Here is a 21,614-nt window from a genome sequence, read left to right on the forward strand (position 1 = left end):
TAGTTCGCCCCGAAATAAATATTTGTTATTAATCCAACCTGTTTTTCTTTTGTTAAACACGAAAAATATATATTCTGAATAATGTTGAAAAAGAGTAGCCAATGTAGTTGACGAAAACTGATAACCCTGTTTTAATGCACATATTTTAATTTAGCATCAGATATGCAATATGCCAAAAAACTACCCTAAACTGCAAAAAAATAAATAAAATGCTTTCTTTTGGTGATTATTGGCTTGTAAAAAAGAAAATAATCAATGCAAATAACTAGATGGAATCGAAGTTTCCAACTAAACATGGCCATAGCCAACATTAAATTCATTGTTACTAATTGCAGCAGTGTTTCAATTATGATTCCCTTCATTTAGTTAACTGTTGGTTACTAAGTTACCAATACCGCAGTCAGCTTCTCAAACATTTTGTTACAAACACAATGGGCTATATGCAGACAGACTTAATTTTCAGCCAGGCAGCCCAAGGGCTTCTGGTGAACTGTCTTTCCATTACAAAATTGTCACGTTTAAGATCTGATATCTTTAAAAAAAAATTAGAGATCTTCACTGCCTATAAAATATACGATATGAAGTGGGCCTCAGACCGGACAAGAAGCGCTGCATTAAATTCCATTCCTCCCACCATGTCTTTTGAAATGTCAGTTTATTATACCTCAGTATTTTCAATGAAATTTCTGCACTAGCCTGATGCTACTGACGGCGCCAGTGGTTACAACGCTCTTTCATCCCGTTTTACACTTAAATTAATGCTTAAGTCCATTAACTGACTATATTGTTATTACATTGCAACATCGATGCTGTAAAAACAACCTTGTGAAACTGATAATAGTCACATTAAGCTTTCACTTTAAGTTTATCGTTGGCTTTAAAACTCTAGCTGTGCATAGAGCCCATTCACTTTTTATATCTGAATTTTGAAAAATATATGTACAGTAGTCAACTTTTGAAGCGGATCAAAATCTTTCATCAAAGTTGTCCTAAAACTAATAAACAATAGCCATTCGTGTCTTAGGACAATTTTGAAAAACTTTTTTGATCCACTTCACAAATTCACAAATGTTGAAGACTGTATATACACAAAGGTTTGAAACCACTTGAATAAACGGCGAGTCCATTCATAGGCGAAGTATTCCAGATCCTTTCTATTTTTAAAACATTTTTCAGCAACGATTAACAAAATGTTTCGGTTAATTTAAATAAAGATGTCATATGGTGGAAATATACATTTCTAGACCCAATCCGATATAAAAAACAACAACTTTTATTCAACATACAATGCTGTTCTTGTATGTTTCACTGACCACAAGTATTTAGGGAATGTGAACCATTCATTTGGGGGAGCATTATTACACTGGCTACATTACGTGCCCTTCTTTTTAGGGACTGTGTACGATAAAGCACTGATCCATCCAGGTCCGGTATGTGTGTGTGTATATTATAATGCTTGTAAAAAACACACCATTACTTTCTTCACATCATCAAATCCACAGTGATAATGATTTAACATGAACATGAGTCATGGCTGGATAAAAAAAAAAAAAAAACGTATTGCTAACAGGCAATCGAATCACATTTCTTGAATTCATGAGAAATGTTTCACTGTATATTTAAAATGGGCTCTGATCAAGTGTCAAAATACAATTTATTTTCTTTTGAAGAAAACCAAAAAACATGACAGCTTCATCCTCTGCCCTTTCATTGAGAAGTCAAAACAAAACCCTAATCTGCAGCTTGGTTTCTGGAGAAAAAGTGTGATGTCTCTAGACTGATGAGAGTTGGGATTGTGGGAATGTTTAAGTTTGGATATCAGGGTCTCTTGGCCCAGTCTATAGGAGATGCTCTCCAACTCTCAGTGAGTGAGTCAGGAGTCGCTGTCGGAGCCGTTGCTGCTGTCTCGACTGATCTCGATCTGCAGCGACGGCAGGTTGTCCAGCCGGCTTTTCTTCATCTTATTGGACTGCTGCTCTTTCTGCTTGATCATTGCACCCCACATCTTCTGGAGATGAGAGTCGTCCTCTTCATCGTCATCCTCCACTCCGTCAGAATCTTCATCCTTTCTTCGTCTTATTCCTCTGGAGGAAGACGCTTGTGATGAAGGCTTGTCTTCGTTTCCGCTGCCGCTGTCCTTATGAGATGGGCCGAGGCGGCTCCACAAACCCCCTAAAAATACAAATGTTATAGTTTAAAAATGAGTCATAACCAGTGTTGGGCAATAACACGTTACAAGTAATGTGTTACTGTAACAGCATGACTTTTGACAGTAACTAATACTATAATGCATTACTTTTTAATATATTAACTCCGTTACCATTACAATACAATGCGTTGGTTCGTGACTTAGTAAATTAATTAATTATATTAATAAAAGGTCCGCACGAGGGGCTGTGTACGCACGAGAGAGACCGAATGCAAGCGAAGCAGGCTGATTGTGCGCGCGAGATACTGAGAGACTATGAACATTACTATTATTAATTCCTATTACTAATACAGCTATGTTTTCTGTTTCATATAAATAAGCACACATTTGTTATCTGTATAACAAAATTGATTAGTCTAGTAGACACAGTGACACATTTCTGTTATATTTCAGAACACGTTATTTAAAACGTATAGTGTTGTATTGCTCAGAAACAATGCTGTGATCTATTTTTTATTGTTAAACATAGGTTTATAGCTGTTTTATAGCTGTTATACAACAGCAGATTTTGCACTTTGAATAAACACAGATTACTTTCCATAAGTTGTTGACACCACATTTAATTTGTAGTTAGTTTGAAAATTGCTCATAGATTTCATTTTTGAGCAGCTTTTATGTTTTTGTTTTGTTTAAAATGCATAACATTTATAATCACCTATAATAGCAGTTTTTTGTTGCAGAGTTTCACTAAATTTACATTTACATTTACATTTAGTCATTTAGCAGACGCTTTTATCCAAAGCGACTTACAAATGAGGACAAGGAAGCAATTTACACAACTATAAGAGCAGCAGTGAACAAGCGCTACAGACAAGTTTCAGGTGTGTAAAGTCTAAGAAGCAAAACATTAGTAGAAAGATTTTTTTTTTTTTTGAGAGAGAGAGAGAGAAAGAGAGAGAGAGAGAGAGAGAGAGAGAGAGAGAGAGAGAGAGAAGGAGGGCACAGTTAGTGGTATAGCCAGAGAGGCAATTGCAGATTAGGAAGGAAAGTGGAGACTAAACAGTTGCGTTTTTAGTCGTTTCTTGAAGACAGCAAGTGTCTCGGCTGTTCTGATGTAGTTAGGGAGTTCATTCCACCAACTGGGCAGATTGAATGTGAGAGTTCGGGAAAGTGATTTCTTCCCTCTTTGGGATGGAACAACGAGGCGACGTTCATTCACAGAACGCAAGTTTCTGGAGGGCACATATATCTGCAGAAGTGAGAGCAGATACGAAGGAGCACAGCTAGAGGTCACTTTGTAAGCAAACATCAGAGCTTTGAATTTGATGCGGGCAGCAACTGGCAGCCAGTGCAAACGGGTGAGTAGCGGAGTGACATGTGCTCTTTTGGGTTCATCAAAGACCACTCGTGCTGCTGCGTTCTGAAGCAGCTGAAGAGGTTTGATAGAACTAGCTGGTAAATTGATTCTGAATGATAATTCAGATTACTTTCATTCATTATTTCGTTATTAAAGTTATTGAGTTTGTTGTATATTGTCGCTATTTTCATGCTCAAGATGTAAAGGAACATGTTTAAGGGTTAAATAAAAACTTCTATGATGCTGAAGTAACTTTAATTTTTGCATTTTTGTTTTTGAATATATTATTCAGCTGGTTTATCAACTTGTGATATTTTTAATTTTGTGCTGCTGGTCTGACTTTAATAAATCACTGACTTTAATAAATTAGTTTAAAAATTACTTTTGGTTTAAGTCTGTTTTGTGTTTTAGTTGTGAGAATGCAAATGAACTAAAACTGTGAAGCTGATCAACAGTGTATTCTCCATAAAGCACTGAAGTGACAATATAAGGGCATTAATGAGAACAATAAAAATGTATTTACATTAAAAAGTTTATTACAGTGTTATTACGATGTTTATCCTAAAATTGACAGCATAAAGTGATCTATGAACTCCACGCATGCATAAAAAAGTAAGTTTATTCAGAACCACTCTTAGGACAAACTTTATTTAAATTCGTCCATACAAAGTCTTTTTAAAAGGACCATCTTGCTCAAAAATTATTAAATAGTAGGGTTGGGTATCATTAGAATGTTATTGATTCTGATTCTAATTTCGATTCAGCTTATTAATTTTTGATTTAAACGGATAAATAAATTGGAGTGAAAAAGGTTTTTTATGCTTTGATAAAAAACTATATGATGTAAGGCATAATGCTGAACCTTAAGACTATCAACAATCCGAGAATACCAAAGGACTTTTATTTTGAAATGTATGTTTTATTACCTCAAGCTGCTCATTCAAAACAATATGCACTTTTGCAACCATCTTCACATCGCAAGTTAAATGTTTTTCTGTTATGTTTTTACCATGCTACATCTCCAAAATTACAAACTTTTCGAAATTAAATTACATAAGAACCGCAAAAACAATTTTTATGCAAAATATATGTTTACAGTTTCTTTCCAACACTGATGAGAAATCTCATTTGAAATTTATAAGAACACGGTATAATAAAATTACCATAATTATTAAAGTCTTTGAAATTAAACCAATTTACTGAAATGTTTTGTCTTCATTACTCAAAATGTTATATTAGTATTGGAGAGGAAATATGAAGAGATCTGAAGGAGTGCTGAATTGAGGTGTACCTGTTTTCTTGTCTTTGGGGGGTTCAGAGAAGAGACTGCAATTGTCATGTTTAGCTACACCGAGTCTGCTGCGCACGTCGCTCAAAGGCTCTCTCCGAGACGCTGTCTTTCTGGAGATCACAGGAGACACGGAGCGACGTCTCTCTGGGGAGTGTGGTCTCTTGCCTAATCTCTGTCTCACATCTGTGGAGAGGAAAAAAAACAGGTGAGTCTCTTTCACATTTGCTCATGACGAAATCTGATAACAATGCCTGTATACAATTTTTCGGGCCCAATTTTTTTTATTATGGTTCCCACTTTTTTTGTGAAAAGTAGGTTTAAGGACATTATAAAGCAGCCTTTAATTTTAGAATCAATCATCTTTGTAATTCACTAGTGCCAACATATGTAGTGCCATGAAAGTCCTCACTGTACTAGGCATGGGCTGGTATACGATTCTGACAGTATGATAACCTTGGATAAAAATATCACGGTTTCATGGTATCACAGTATTGCCATTACTGCTCTACAATAAGATCTTTGTAGACGCCTGGGTAAGAAAACAATGAAACCCAGCGTCTGGTGATGTCTATGTGTTTCAGACTTCAGGCTTTGCAATGAAGTATTAAAAAGTGAAAGTTTGATTTATGATTATTATTCGGTCCAATTACTTTTGGACCCTTAACAAGTGGGAGGCACATATGCAAACTTTTGTAATTCCTACAGCGTTCATCTGATTTTGATGTAAATACCCTCAAATTAAAGCTGACAGCCTGCAGTTAAAGCACATCTTGTTCGTTTAATTTAAAATCCATTGTGTTGGTGTTAGAATTGTGTCGAAGTACAAATATTTATGGACCTAACTGTACCTTAGCAACGATATATCAGAAAATTTTTGCGGTTTTAAAACCTGGACTTTTCCACACTGCGGTAAACCTTGAAACCGGTAATCGTCCCATGCATACACTGTACTTTGACATCTTTAATGTAAATATAAAGTGTAATATAATGTTGAGTAATGATTATGTTGTAAACATTTTTAAAAATGTAGAAATTAAACTGAAATGTTGTTTTTAAACAGCCATGGTCAAAGAAGTTAAACTTGGTTGAATTCACTAGTAATATTCAAACACAGATTCTGAAATATTGATAAAATGCACATTATTTGTCATCATTCTTGAACAATTTAAATTAACAAATTTTAAATTAAGATTTTTTTTGTTTTGTTTTTGTCAGCAGCAGAGTAAAGTAGTTGCAATAAAACCATTAACAAATTTCATTTCAAATATAATTCAAGCACTTTCAAGGACTCATGTTTGTTTTTAAATACCTTCCAGGCTAAAAAGCGTATCGATACTTCGGTCTTTTATAATTTAGCACCGACACCGATAAACTACAAAGTTTCGGTACCCATCCCTATTCACGAGATGCACAAAGGTAAGAGAACAAAGAAGAATGTACATTCATTCATTCACAGACTGCTTAGTTTTTGATTGCCAAACCTCCAGCAGCAAACAAACAAACACCATTTTGTTTCACACAGAACAATGTTAAAACCAGAATGCAGAGTTAAGAGGCCATTCACATATCGCGTCTTTTGCTTGTTTGCAAGTTTGTCATTTTCAATGAAGGTGTGCGGCTAATATGTGCACTTTGGGAGTGACGCGCACATGGCATCACTCTCACATGTTTTCCAGACGCTCCAAGTAGGAAAACAACTTAACTTTAAAGAATGCCGCGAGCACACCACAAGTCCCGTAACAACAACATGGCGATCACTCTGACGCAGAAGTATAAATCAGCCTTAATACTGTAAATGTGGTGCTAAATTTACTGTTGAGCAGTGTTTCATAACCCTTGGTAAAAAGTTGTGCTACTACCACTTACAAATTATAGGAATAAAACATGTCTTTACCCAGATTTAAAAGCTGTGTTTAGAAGGACGATAGCCTGAGGTTAAGCACAGTGTGAAAAGCCCTGTTGACATCCATAGAAGGAAAATCCAATATGGAAATCAATGAATATGTTTCCAACAGTCATCAAAATACCCTCTTTTTGGTATTTTAACAGAACAAATAAACTCAAAATGGTTTAGAACAAGCCTTTTTGGGTGAACAATCCCTTTAAATAATAATAAACAACAACAAAAAAGCTCTCTTAATAACTAACCGGTCTTGCCACTTGTGGCCACTGGAGGGCGTGATCTCTGTTGAGAAAGCCCCTGCCTCTTCTCCTCCAGTAACTGCCTCACATCCGTTACTTTCTCTGATGTAGATTTGGATGAACCGCCTTCTCCTCTTTCCTCTACTGCACCTCCACTTCCTCCTCCACCTCCACCACCAATGCGACTCTTAACACTGCCACTGGATTCAGTCCGTATTGAATTCCTGGGAAAGCAGAAGGGACAAAAATGTGAAATTATCATTAAAGACATCCAAATTGGATCAGCAAGTGGGATAGAAACTAGCCTCTATAAGAAACCTGCACTCACCGAAGACTGCGAAGGTTGGTTTCAACCTCGTCTGCGTACATGGTCATCTTCATGCTCTTTTTGGGAGAGGGCGTTGAGATCATTTTCAGTTCCAGATCGTAGTCCATCTCATCTGAATCTGAAGACGTGGGTGACGGGCCTCCTAATCGACTGCGCAGGCCTCCTTCCAGGAGCCGTGGCCCTCGCTCCTTTTCTCCTCGATCTTTATACTCCACCACTCGATCATCAGCATCCATGTCTTCCTCTCCATCCTCCTCCTCTTCTTCCTCTTCTTCTATAGGTTCTTCTGGCAAATTCACCAGATCAGCTGGAAAAACGATAATGAATAGGGTCAGACAGAATCCGCAAACAGCCTTTGCTATTTCTACAGAGAATTTTGTAAAAAAATGTTGGATTTATGCAGAATTATTTGCTGAGTATCATAACTAAACCTAATATATTAAATAAAAAGTAACCGTTTAACTTTTATTTAATGTTTACAATGCAAATCCATCTAGATTATCTGGTAAACAAAGCATGTCTCTAATATAATACATCTGCTAATTAGACAGAAAATATTACTTTACAAACTGTATTGTACTGTAAATAAATCAAATAAACACTTTAATTAGTCAATATTATTACTGAAAATAATTTAAAAACTGAATAAATATAAATTTACACACATTTACACAAGTGAATACATGGACTCAATGACGGGCTGAAAATCTGGGGAAATCTGCAGATTTCTGCGCGCACAGATTCCATGTGGGCCTAATAATGAGCTCAAATGTCAGAACAAACAACCAAAAGACAATTATGTTTATTATTTAGGAGAGATTCACCTGAGTGTCGATGCGTGTAAGGTGGAGTGTGTCCCATGCTGTCTCCAATCAGAGACTTTTTGGTCTTCAGAATGTCCCGCTGGATTCTCCGCGTGTGATACCTCCGTTTCCTGCAGAAAAGGGCACAATTTCAAGTAATTTTACAGCAAGTACCAAAATGTTCTTTTTGAAACGTTTGACATTTTGAAATAGATCCTTAAAATGCATTCTGAGCCATTTCAAGGATTTCTCACACTTACAGACGGATTAATAAGTGTAATTTTTAAAGAATTATACCACCATTTCCAGAAGAACTACAAAATTGATTGTAACATCGTAATCACACATATTACATGTTTTTGTAATGTATTTTATTGCTCCACTCCGGAAAAGTGCTTTTTGTCAGGGTGCCTTTTCAGTTAAAGCTACGCAGAAGTGGAACTGTTCCTGGAAGCATCAGAGAACTGACCACATACATACATCAGACATGTCAACCCTGTTATTAGCATGTACCTACCCATAATCCTATTATGTTACCACTTGTGCTTGCCATCTCAAGGATTTGTTGTTTAAATATGTTTTAGTTACATTAGTTACATTGGTTATCTACATTAGATTGATTAGGACCGATTTAACTATGTCCAGTTTAGTGCTTCTTAAATATGTTTGGTTTGTTGTAGTATATTTAGATTGATTTTAGGGTGACAATTTTAACATGTCCGGAGGAACACCGATGAAAAATAGGCTTTTGGCTAATTCTGGTGCATTTGCAGAAATGCCAATTAATTTGCACTGTCCATGCCAAATAAACAAATAATAATAATAATAATAAATTATTCCACGAGCATGTGAAAAAAATTACCAAAACAACAGTGACTGTGACTACAGGGGGGCGTATTACAGAAAGTTAACTAAAGACTCACAATTTTTCACAAAAATATCCTGTCTTACAATGTTATGTCTTATTTCTACTTCAGAAATCTTAAATTGCATCTGACAATCCCGTCTCAGGCAAGGCTATAATAGTTTGGGATTTTTAATCCATTTTATTTAGTTTTGACTTTTTTATTTTTAAATTTAGTTCGTTTTAATTTAGAGGTTGATTTACTAGTTTTTATTAAGTTTCTATATTTTGAAATTGCTTAGTTTTAACTTACTTTTTATTATTTACTTTTTACTATTTTAAACTAGAATATTTATTAAGTGCAACATACAAAATCATCAGAATTCATGGTTTCCGCTACAGGTTTTCGATTTGGTGAACTAGTTCAAACGGTTCACTTAGAAGATCCTGATTGCGAAGGAATCATTCTTTTTAACCAGATCACTAATATGGAACCCATTATTGAACACAAATGTGTTTAATGAACACTTTTAAGTGTCTGCTTGGGTCGTTTTTAATGCTGTCACCGTGCTGCTGTCATGTTCACTTATTGTTTTGGTCTTCTAAGGACATTTCTGCTATAATTTTAGTTAGTTTCAGTTAGTTTTGTTTGTACACAATACAGTTTCAGTTAGTTCTAGTTTAAAAAAAAAACAAACAATCGTTTTTATTTTAGTTAACGAAAATGTTTTTACAATTCCAGTTTTAATTTTTTCGTTTGTTTTCGTTAACTATAATAACCTTGCTCTCAGGTCTGTTACCAAGCAACTGACCCTGCATGAGCTGCAAATGAGTTGGCCTAAACCAAATGGATAAAACCTCCAAAAACATGGAACCAAGTGGGAACACAGACACATGGATACTAAAGTTTCAAATCCACGTAGATCACTCGATCCATCAGTGGTATGCTCTTAGGTCAGCTAATAGACAAACCAGCTGATCGACAATTCAGTATAGTGTTTGCACTTGGTGAACACCAGTGAAGAGTGGTGAACCGATGACTTTTACGGCCAATCACAGTCATAAGCCAGTTCAAGAACGTGCTCAACAGCGCTCAAATGTTTGCAAGAAATAGACATTTTTAACATTTCTATATCGATTGGTACCGAACTCTATACTTTTCTCAACCTTATTTTGGAGCGTTCATCCATGCATCTCATGTACAACAAAATGTCATCATTTATCGGTAGATCAAAGTAGTGCCAGCGCAGGGAGTCATTTTTTGGAACCCGGTCCTAGCAGTGTTAGTTTGCAGGGGCCACTTGTTGTTCCACCAAAAGAATCAAAGTTTTTCTTACCAAGAGTTACTCAAGATGCCTTTCATCCCACCATAATTTGGATTCCCATATTTCATGTAGTACCGACTTCTCCTTGCTGCACCCAACTCCTTTTTGTCATCTGATGAAAAATGAGTGTCAACATGTAAATATCCTTCATGAACAGTCTGTTCTATACCAAGCAATGAAGAGTTTTTGACACAATTCTAATTGTAGGCGACACACTCAAGTCTGTTTCTCACCGTGGGTGGCAAAGCGCAAGAAGAGCTTGTTGCCCTTGAAGGGTTTGACTGTGGGCCGTGGTTCATTTTGGAGGAGAGAATCTCGCTCTGCTTGGGACAGGCTAGCCTAGAATAAATAAATAAAAAGTATGCAAGGTAAGGTAACCCATACTCAATTTATTCGTTTAATTCACTAAAGAGCCATATATATAAAATTTCAGAAACGATGAGCATGATAGTTTTGGGTCTAAACCAATACTTTAAGATGCACTCAGCTGAAAATGGTTTGCAATAATCGTTTAATGATATTAAAGTTACTTTACAAGACTAAATTTAACTCAATAGCTTAAAATATACTGATTACAACAGCAATGAACAGCCCTCACACCATGCAAGCCATTGTTTTCATAATGCAGTGCTTTCAGCATCAAATGACTATGACTGGATTGGAAAGTGAAACAGTATGTTGGAGTTTGAGGCAACTAGTGATGCGTAGATGGAGGTTATATCCACGGGTGCTGCGGATAATCCGCGGGTCAGGTAATAAAAAAATACATTATGATTAATTGCAGGTGGATGAGTTAAATTATAAAGGATTTTTGCTTTGTATATTTTTTAACACATTCCGTAAAATACGAATGTGTTTTAATCCATTTGTCATCAGGCAAACTGACCCAAATTTGCAGGCTAATTTAAAGTTGTGGAGGTCTTTTTATTAAAGTAGAAATGGAGGCGAAACCGATCTGAGAGAAATTTAAAAAGGGAAATTTCTAAACAAAACAAAAGGAAGGAAAGAAAAGTGCTGTGTGGGAGCGTTTTAGCAAAGTGGCTAACGAGGATGAATCATATGTAATATGCAACGGCTGTGAAGTGCCTGATGTATATGAAAGCCACAAGAAATTACCTCAAATCTGAAACATATCATGAAAATTGAAGTATTAAAGTGACGATCGGGTAAGGATACATATATCAGATAAAGTTATATGTACGGGGAAGGGAGCAGATTGATGATTAGTATGAAGCTGCGGATTTGGCTGACATTTCAGCTGATCCGCGCATCTCTAGAGGCAACATAGCCTTTTTCCACCCGTTTTTCTCTTTTGACCAAAAACTTAAATTGTCTAAATAAAGTCTTTTAATGCACATCTATGGAGAGGGTGCTCGCCTAGGCGCCAGCTTACCTCCAATGAGGGAGAGCTTGAGCTCCAGCTCCTCCTCCTATAAGCTGTTTTAATGCGTACACCTATCCCACCCCTAACCCCAACCCCTAGTGACCTCACTTGTAGAAGTGCAGCAAGGAGCTGGAGCTCAAGCTTAATATTGGCCACGCAATTTAAGTAAAAATTATAAGTAAAGTTATATTTAATGGGTTTATACAGTACTTTGTACTTCAAAGGCGGCAGATCCACACACCGCAGCTAGATGGCGCCACTAACTCTGTTTTGTGCTCGTGTCCACAGAATATACATTTTCCTGTAATTTAGTCGACTCTTTACTCCACAGGATAAATAAACTACTAGTCAGTCAACAATTCGAACTGTTTTAAGCCATTAAATCGTTTAAAAGCCTTAAAATATTAAGTCCAGTTGAATTGAGTAGCCTACTTTAACAAGAGTTTTAATTAATCATAAAATATATTTTTATAAATTTGTAATAGCCTATCATCTAAAATTTCAGGTATTAAATTTGAGGTGCCCAGATGTAGCACTAAATAATTTACACAAGAACAGACGATTTGCAGAGGACAATAACAAACGTGCGTCCGGGCTTTATTTATAATGTACATAGAGCGCATCTGGTCATAACATGCAATTGTGAGAGTGGAAAAAGTGTACACAGCCGCACACACATTTAAAATTTCATGATCAGCAGCCTCCTCATACGCGCACGTTATAGGGCTACACAGTATCATTATGTTATGTACACAGTAGCCTAGTAGTCTATAATTACCCCTAAAACAAGAAGAAGAATCACATCCCTGATCTTTGTTTATTTGGTTTGGATCAAGTCACAATCGAACATGCCACATAGTTGGAACGGTAAATTAACAGAGAATTAATGAAATCACTAATGTAAACTTGAATATTTCCCATACACTAAACTAATTGAATGGCTTACAATGCCCTGTGGCTTTTGTTGGGCTTAACAATACCACAACAGTGAATGCACACTATCAGATTTGAATTGGCAAAAATAAAAATTAAAATTCGGAACATCACAATTCTATGATCCACAATGTAGGTGGAGGGTTTGGTTCATGACACTTTTTAATCTTGGGGAGAAAAAAAATAGAAAAAATGCTTTTTATCGTTAAAAGTAAGTGTGTATGGGTGTTTCCAAGTACTGAGTTGCGGCTGGAGTGGCATCCGTTGTGTAAAACATATGCCGCAATAGTTGGCAGTTCATTCTGCTGTGGCGACCCCTGATAAATAAGGAACTAACCTGAAGGAAAATGAACAAATGAATGAATGATTTATCATATACACACCCTCATGTTGCTTCAAACTAACCTAGTGTCTTGCATGGACCGTGGAAGTCAAAAGTAGATGTTTTAAAAAATGTTCACACTGCTCTTTTCCATATAACAGAAATATAGATTTTTGACCTATATTGGTTCATGACATATTCTTAGGGAGAAAAATAAAAAGAAAAAAATGCTCTTATTGATAAAACTAAAAGATGTGAGCAGTTTACCTCTGTGGTTTCTTGTGGTTTCTTTTCAGTCTCATCTTCAATGTCACGAGCCTTCTCATCTTCTTCATCATCGTTGTCATCTACCTCACCTTCTTCTTCCTCCTCCTCCTCATCATCATCATCATCAGACCCACGGTTTCGTTGAGCTGTTCATAAATGACATGACAGTTTTGTTTCAACTTTAAAGGTCCCATTAATGCTTTGAAATATGCTTTTTTTTATTGGATGTTTGGCGTAATCTTAACAGAAACACAAAGAGAGGGTGGGACATTGTGTAGCTCCTCCCTCTTTAAAAAAAAAAGCCAATAGCATTTTGTTTTATCACCACTCTGCCACAGTGAGCGCGATTGAGCTCAAGTGCATCAAATGAAAAGTAAATGAGAAGCAGCTTAAAGGGGGCGGGGTTTGTCAGATACTAGAGGACGTTTGATTGGTTATGATTTGATGACAAACTGTAGTTTGAGGTGACGTGAAAAAAATCGTTGCTCCATATAGGCGAAAGTAACAAACTATTCGCAACAACAAACAAATTCCAGCACTTTTCAAGCACTTTCAAGATGCATTTTTATGCTTTTCCAGCACCTAACAACCACTATAAATTACATTTATATTTGCTGTATGTACTTTTTCACAATTAAATCCATTGTGCTATTTAAAAAAACACAATAAGATATTTCAACTTAAATTGTTCAATACTTTGGAGCATAGATTTATTGGGATAGTTCACCCAGAAATGCTAAAAAAATAAAAATAAATAAAAAAAAGTTATTGGATGAAATAACTTCTTTTAAGTTTGGTCTCTTACTACCTAAAGTTGGTCTCAAAATAATAGATTAAAGTCAGATTTTGTTTGGGTGTAGTACCAAACTTTCATGACCAGTTGTTCATGATATTTCATGTGCACTGCTATTCTATTCAAAATTCATGTAACAAATTAAATCTTTGCCACACAGCCCAAGAATATTCTTGCTGCAAATTAATGAACCGTTTCTATGTCAACTGTTTTGAAAATTAGTCACCAAATAAGGAAACCACATTTTGCAAGCTTTCATTAATATTACTTTTTATTATTATTTAAATTTACTTTATATTACTTTAGGTTAGGACTAAGGTGCTGTTGTAACTGTTTGCAAATGTCCCACCTGTCAAAGGGTGACAGTTAAGGGATTAAAGGAAAACATGTTTAATGGTTGAAAATGTATCACCTCTCTGTAAGTAGTCTTGACATTCTATATAGCCTATATATAAACGACAAATAATCACCAGACAGATAAATACAATTTCAATAAATACTTTAATTGTGTAAAATAGGGGAAAAATCTGCCTTCTGCTTATTTTCAGCAGCCCTCACATGGCATGGCATGCAGTACACAATCAATAACTTAAATTAGCAAGGAAGTGCCCTTTAGACTGTTAAGCTTAGGAAAAATATGAATGAAAAGTGCAAAAATGAAGCTGCACTGAACAAAATATAGTGCAAAAATAATAACTAGCTTTCAGGATTAGGCCAAACATAATATAACCTAATATTTGCAAACGTCATCTTAATAACCGTAACGGTCTTTTCATGAGCTGCAATATTAGTTTAATCTCTGTGAATGCAGGCCCATTCGCGATGGTGAACGCGATGCAGTTGCACGACTGACAACATCATGATGATTAAATGAAGGATTAAATAGAACATCTCGTGCTTAAAATGTGTGGCAAAAGCTGTTACCTGCAAAGCAAACTCCATTTAGGCTTAACAGTGAATGCTTTAGTCATTTTTATAGTGGACTTTAACCCACTGAAAGTCTTTTATCCACTCTTCGAAAAGTGTAAATGGTGGATGAACATTTACCACATGATCAATGATCAGATGTGCCGTTTTTATAACTTCAGGTGGTTTGTAAAACTAACATCTCTCAGTGTGGTTTCCTTTTCTCGTACTCAGACCATTACATTTTCGGCGCGCCTGTAGCTCCCTTTCATTTGAAGAAAAGCGTTGACAGTGATTGACAGCTGATATTAACCAATCCATTCGCTTTCAGTTCAAGAGCAGTGGGCCAATCAGAAGAGCTTTAAGGCGGGGCAGACATTACAGGCTTTGTTTACTGCAGCAAGTTGACATGACGACTGTTCCTGAGCGCTGCGTTTGGCGCTTTAGGTGAAAATATGGATTCTGAATGTCTCCTAAATCTGCGCATCCGGTGAACGAATTTCAAGCCCTGCAATTGCAAATTCAAGCACTTTCCTAACCTTGAAAACATTATATTAAAAATCAAGCATTTTCCAGGATTTCCAGCACACGTACGAACCCTATACAAGCTTTACATGTTTATATAGGTTTATATCTTCATAAATTTTCTTATCGTATTAGTCCCTTTATTAATCTGGGGTCGCCACAGCGGAATGAACCATCAACTTATCCAGCATGTGTTTTACGCAGTGGATGCCCTTCCAGCCACAACCCAGCACTGGGAAAGGTTTTAGATCTTCTAAACGCAAATTTTGTCACTGTTTTGGAGCAAACTAACTTACAGATATCTTAAAAACTAACAATACTGATACTAACATCTAAAAAATCATTTATTTTAATTTCAGATTAAAGGAGATTTGGAGTGTTTATTCCAAAGTGACAATGAAACAAATAATAAGAATGCAAACCTTTCTGCGTCTGGACAGGAAGTTCAGAGGGTTTCGAGCTGTCTGTGTTTGTGACCTCCTCTTTATCTGGCATCCGACTCAAGTTAATGAGAGCTCTGGTGGACGTGATGTCGTCGAGCCACACCACGTTGCCTGGGAACAGTGGGATTTGACTATGAACACCACAATCCAGCTTTAAACAAAACTGGGCTTATTTCCCATTCAGATTTGTGGGCATTCATCAAGTATAATTATGTCACTTTGTGGTAATAATATCTGTGAGGGTGTACTTACAGGAAGCGTCATCTATCCACTCAATGTGTGCAGGCGGATACTCTTTAAAGTAGCCAAAAACATCCTGAGTGCTCATGTCATCAACTCCACTCATGTGTAGAGCTTCCAGACGCACCTTCGGGATCACTAAAGACAGAGAGAAAACAGTCTATAAAAGCGGGAGAGATGAGGTCTGAAATACATGAAGTGAAATCAAAATATGATCTAGTGTAATGTCATTTTTTAAAGACAAAATCTGGCAAAAACAAGGACCATTTAATAAGATTGTTTATTAAAATGAGAATTATTTTATAGTGGCTCAGTGGTTAGCACTGTCACCTCACAGCAAGAAGGTCGCTGGTTTTAGTCCCAGCTGGGCCAGTTGGTATTTCTGTGTGGAGTCTGCATGTTCTCCCCATGTTCACGTGGGTTTCCTCTGGGTGTTCCGTTTCCCCCCACAGTCCAAAGACATGCAATTGGGTAAACACTTGCACTGGTACTGGGTTGTGACTGGAGTGGAATCCGTTGTGTAAAACATATGCCGGAATAGTTGACGGTTCATTCTGCTGTAGCGACCTCTTATAAATAAAGGACTACCCCGAAGGAAAATGAACAAATGAACGAATTATTTTATCATATACACACCCTCATGTTGCTACAAACTAACCTACTGTCTTGCATGGACCGTGGAAATCAAAAGTAGATGTTTTAAAGAATGTTCACACTGCTCTTTTCCAAATAATTTTGCACTATATTCTATAAGTGTGCAACAGATCGCAGTTGATCCATAAGCCGTGTGGATCATGATCCATTGCTCAGCATGCAGATTAGCCATGGATTAATGACTTACTTAATTGTATTTTAATAAAAAAATTAACGACTGCAGAGCAAATAACAGTTGGTTCTGCTGATATTGCTCCATGTCAGTAGCTGCGTTCCAAATCGCATACTTATGCACTATTCTACACCATTTTGTAGTATATATAGTGTAAGTAGTGCGTTCACACTGAAAACTCTAAAAATAATATGAGCACTTCAATTATCCGGATGATTCAGCTGGTAAAATGAAGTGTGTAATGATGGACACTTCACGCACTCAACGACCTCAGGTTTGTTCATGTAGCGGAAGGGACAGGGCTATCGGGCGCACATGTTGGATGACTTTATTTATTTTGGATAGTGAAAGCAAAAATCTCCAACGAGAGTAATTATAGCACCTCCCGATGGTGAATGCGGTTATACTAATGGCAGGTATTATTTAATAGTCTTGTCTTTTATTTCACTGATTTGGCAACCGTCAAACGTCATCAGGGAAACGGTTTAAATTTCCGCTTAGTAAAAAAAACATTAGTGCTCCATTTGGGACAACACTATATACATGTACTATGCTGTTGAGTGTTTAAGTGCATAAGTACATAGTGCATGAGTGCATAGTGTGCCATTTGAGACGCAGCTAGTGTTTCTCAACCATGCTCCTGGAGGACCACCAACATTGCATCCTTTGTCTGTTACACACATTTCAGGTCCTTCAGTCTCTGCTAATGGGCTGATGATCAGAATCAGGTGTGTTTGGTTAAGGAGACATGAAAAATGTGCAGAGCTGGTGGTTGTCCAAGAACATGGTTGAGAAACTGTTTCAGCTGTTGAGAAGCTGTTTCAGAAGTTGATGTTCACAGGAATGGGGCAGAAAAACTCAAAAATTACTTTTGTGATTAAAATCTCATGTATTGTAGTATTTTGGTTTCTCTGTAAAATTAAATGATGGTGGAAGAAGGGTGGTGGACAAAACTGTTACAGTGTGTAAGACACTAGCGGTTCTAGACTACTTTTAAGTAGGCTTTGTCACAAGATTATCTGTCTGCAGACTGCAAGACGGGGGTGTCACTTGTAAGTTTGAGGCGTAACCTGCAGATATCGAGATTCCATTGAACCATGCGAGATGTCACAACGAGATGTTGTTGGCAAGATGGCGAACATACCAAATGTTTTCATGAGTTTTCTCCAGATTTATTTGATATATTATTATATTCATTCATTCATTTAGCAACTCCACTCGCTGACGACTACATCCGTTAGTCATGACAATTAGCCTACTCTGTGTCGCCCCCTACGGTTGCAAATAACAGTACACTAGCAACCGCATGAAGTATGAAAGCCTCCGCAACTCGTGGCTGTACGTAAATAACTGTGATGGTTGGGTTTAGGGTTGTGGAATGTGTAGACGTTAATAACTATGATGGTTGGGTTTAGGGAAGAAGTAGACGTTAATAACTATGATGGTTGGGGAAGGTGTAGATGTTAATAACTATAATGGTTGGGTTTAGGTTTGGGGAAGGAGTAGACATTAATAACGATGATTATTGGGGAAAGTGTAGAAGTGAATAATTATGATGGTTGGGGAAGGTGTAGACATTAATAACTATGATAGTTGGGTTTAGGTTTGGGGAAGGTGTAGACATTAATAACTATGAAGGTTGGGGAAGGTGTAGACGTTAATAACTATGATAGTTGGGTTTAGGTTTGGGGAAGGAGTAGACATTAATAACGATGATGGTTGGGGAAGGTGTAGACGTTAATAACTATGATAGTTGGGTTTAGGTTTGGGGAAGGTGTAGACATCAATAACGATGATGGTGAGGTTTGGGGTTGTGGTAGGTGTAGACATTAATAAATGTGATGGTTGGGTTTAGGTGTGGAGTAGGTGTAGATGTTATTAACTGATGTACAGCCCCATCTTGCCGACAACACAGTTTTTACATGGGTCTCCATAACTTGAGGCAATTTGTTCTGGCCCTCCAAATAGTGTGACCAAGACATCAAAAATAAATTTAGTTCAGTCGAAAAACGGCCGCTATAGTTATGAAGTGACGTGCGCCTGTTCAATACAGCACGAGCTGCAGTTGAAGGCTGCGCAGAGAGTGAGTCACCTGACATTAAGCGAGTGAGTGTCGCGAGCAGCCGAAAACATTTGGATACTTAAGCTTAAAGGCTTCTCAAAGCCACATTTCTATTGCACGGAACGAAACTGCTGCAACCACACAAAGCTATACCACCTGTGTGCTAGTTTAAAACTCAGAGCTTATAGCTACACCAAGGCTAATATGCGCACACACACTGGATTAACTATAGCAGAGGGCCCTTCACATATCGCGTCTTTTCCACGAGCAAGTTTGTTATTACCACTATTAGAATATATGCACGCAAGCGGAGCAATGCACTCGTTCATTCCAGATGCACAGAGTAGAAAACCCCTCACGCCGTAGAGGTGAGAGTTGTGCGTGGCTTTCAGTGCAATGTAAACGAAAGATATGTTAGACGAATTATTACAAATTATTAAAATGATTATGAATGAATGCAAATGATAACAACAGTTCATTCAAATATTTACCTAATATAAAGCTTAAATTTAGACGTTATAACCATGAAACCATGATTACTCTTCAGACTATATAATTGTACAACCAAAATCTATAATTGTTGCATCCATAATTGTCACGCAGCTCAAAACATAACATATGAATGTGTTTGGATGTAGAAGAAGCCTACTAAAGCAATGCACTGCTTTTGTTGCGCTTTAAAATGTAACATTTGAATGTTTGTAATAAAACACCTATTGTACAGTGCACTGATGTTATGTAGTTTCAAAATACAATATATTCACATTTTAATGTAGAAAAAGCCAACGTCGGTGTCTTAAGGAGGAAAAATACAACATATGGGCTCTTATATGCTGTTGTGTCATCACTCATACTGCAAGTCAGATCTCTCCGGCCCCTCATTTGGAATGCTTTTCATAAACTGGCCCCCATGACAAACTAATTGAATAGCCCTGCCCTACTATGTCTTACTATATGCTATACATATGCTAATAAGAACTAAAACACAAATTCAGGCTATCAGAAAACAGAGCATTCATTTCATGCCGAGTGTAAATCCTGTGTTGATCTACAGCTGTGAAGAATTCTCACTTTTCTTCAAGAAATCCCGCTCCAGAACCACATCCTTCTGTGTCAGATTTTCCTCAGCACGAAAATGAAATCTTCTTGCTCGCTTCTCCTTCTTCTCAATGGCCTCCTGTGCACATATGAACATAGTGAACAACAGATCCATCACTAGACATCCTGATAATTCACACAGATAGCTGACACTTACTTTAGACGTGACATCAATGCCAGTGATGAAGGTGCCAGCCTTATTTTCATAACGGCGACTGGTGTCCTGTGGAACCATACATAATCTCATTGAGATCCATGAGAGCAGCAAATACAACTAAATATTTTCAGTTGTCGGTCTTGGAACGTGTTACCTAAAATACAGCTTTGTACCATGATAAACAATCACCATAATACATCAACAGTGCGCCAAATGAAAAGTCTGTTAACGTTAGTATCAGGAAACTTGGCCCAGAGATTTATAAACACTTTCATAAGACCCTCCGAAATAACAGACCCACTGTACACATTATGCCAATGTCGTAGAACAAATTACAAACGCACTGTTCAAAAGCAGACTGTGCTCCCTTGCTCTTAACTACCCAGCGCATTGGCTTCAACAACCGCTGGCATCCTATGCTACGCGAGGCCGCGGTTTGAAAGAGGCCTACGGGGTAACTCACCGGCAACAGCTCCTTTAAACTTCGGCGAACAGGTATGGACTCCAGTTCCACCTCTCCTTCCTCCACCTCCATGGGCTCCGCTTCTCGGGCATCTCGATCCGAGTCTGATTCCGACTCGGACTCTGAGCGATCGGACGCGCTGTCGGACTTGACGGACACCCGCAGGCTGCGCACCGCCGCCATGACCGTCGAAACGAGCTAGCGGCTAACGGCTAAATCTCAAAGGGGTGAACGGAGGAACAGACACGCTACACTGCGCGACTCTCTCAAACCGTCTCAACCACACACGCTCTCACACACCGCCCAGATGACAGACACTGGTGGATTGAGACCCGCCCTCCAACACTAGAGCATATGATACATTAATTTACAGTCATATGCAGCTGCGATACACTGAAAACATTACGGGATTAAAGTATGTGTGAGCATTTAAGCTATAACTTACCGTTAGTGGTATATAACGTTAGATTTTTAAATGATGCTAATTTATCACTCAACCTAAACTAGACTAACTAACCTGAAGTCATTCATTCATTTTCTTGTCGGCTTAGTCCCTTTATTAATCTGGGGTCGCCACAGCGGAATGAACCGCCTAACCTGAAGTCATGCTTCACACGCTTTTCTGTGTTAAAAGAAAGGCTTTAGGGACAATTTTAAGGGAATTTATTTATTAATTAAACAGTAATAAATCTATTTTACGTTGACTATTTTACTATTTTAAGTCTCTTTTTGTCAGAATTATGTCATATAGTCTGTGATGAACAAACAATTGCACTCAAATGCAGACTATTTGAATACAATAAAAGTAAATGTTTTTTTCTAAATAGGATTTTGTAAAATATATTATAATAAAATAAAATGAGTGCTTATTTTCCACTTAATTGTTTTCTAAAGTGTGCTTTTGTTATTATTTATTATTAAATCGTTTTCCTTAAACCTCAGAACTTTCTTCTATC

General features: G+C 37.2%; 1 protein-coding gene across 1 annotated transcript; it reads right to left on the reverse strand.

The window, feature by feature from the left end:
* Positions 1–1,250: 1,250 nt before the first annotated feature.
* ncbp3 (nuclear cap binding subunit 3) lies at positions 1,251–20,941 on the reverse strand. The gene is made up of 13 exons (XM_056446583.1): positions 20,659–20,941; positions 20,196–20,261; positions 20,012–20,117; positions 16,065–16,190; positions 15,792–15,923; positions 13,146–13,291; positions 10,473–10,578; positions 10,252–10,351; positions 8,092–8,201; positions 7,268–7,574; positions 6,946–7,163; positions 4,798–4,980; positions 1,251–2,172 (listed from the first exon to the last, which is right to left on the reverse strand). The coding sequence occupies exons 1-13, from the start codon at positions 20,839–20,841 to the stop codon at positions 1,874–1,876; spliced, it is 2,082 nt and encodes a 693-aa protein (XP_056302558.1). The 5' UTR covers positions 20,842–20,941; the 3' UTR covers positions 1,251–1,873.
* Positions 20,942–21,614: the final 673 nt, after the last annotated feature.

This window comes from Danio aesculapii, chromosome 21 (assembly GCF_903798145.1).
Source record: "Danio aesculapii chromosome 21, fDanAes4.1, whole genome shotgun sequence".
In the NCBI taxonomy this organism is placed as follows: domain Eukaryota; kingdom Metazoa; phylum Chordata; class Actinopteri; order Cypriniformes; family Danionidae; genus Danio; species Danio aesculapii.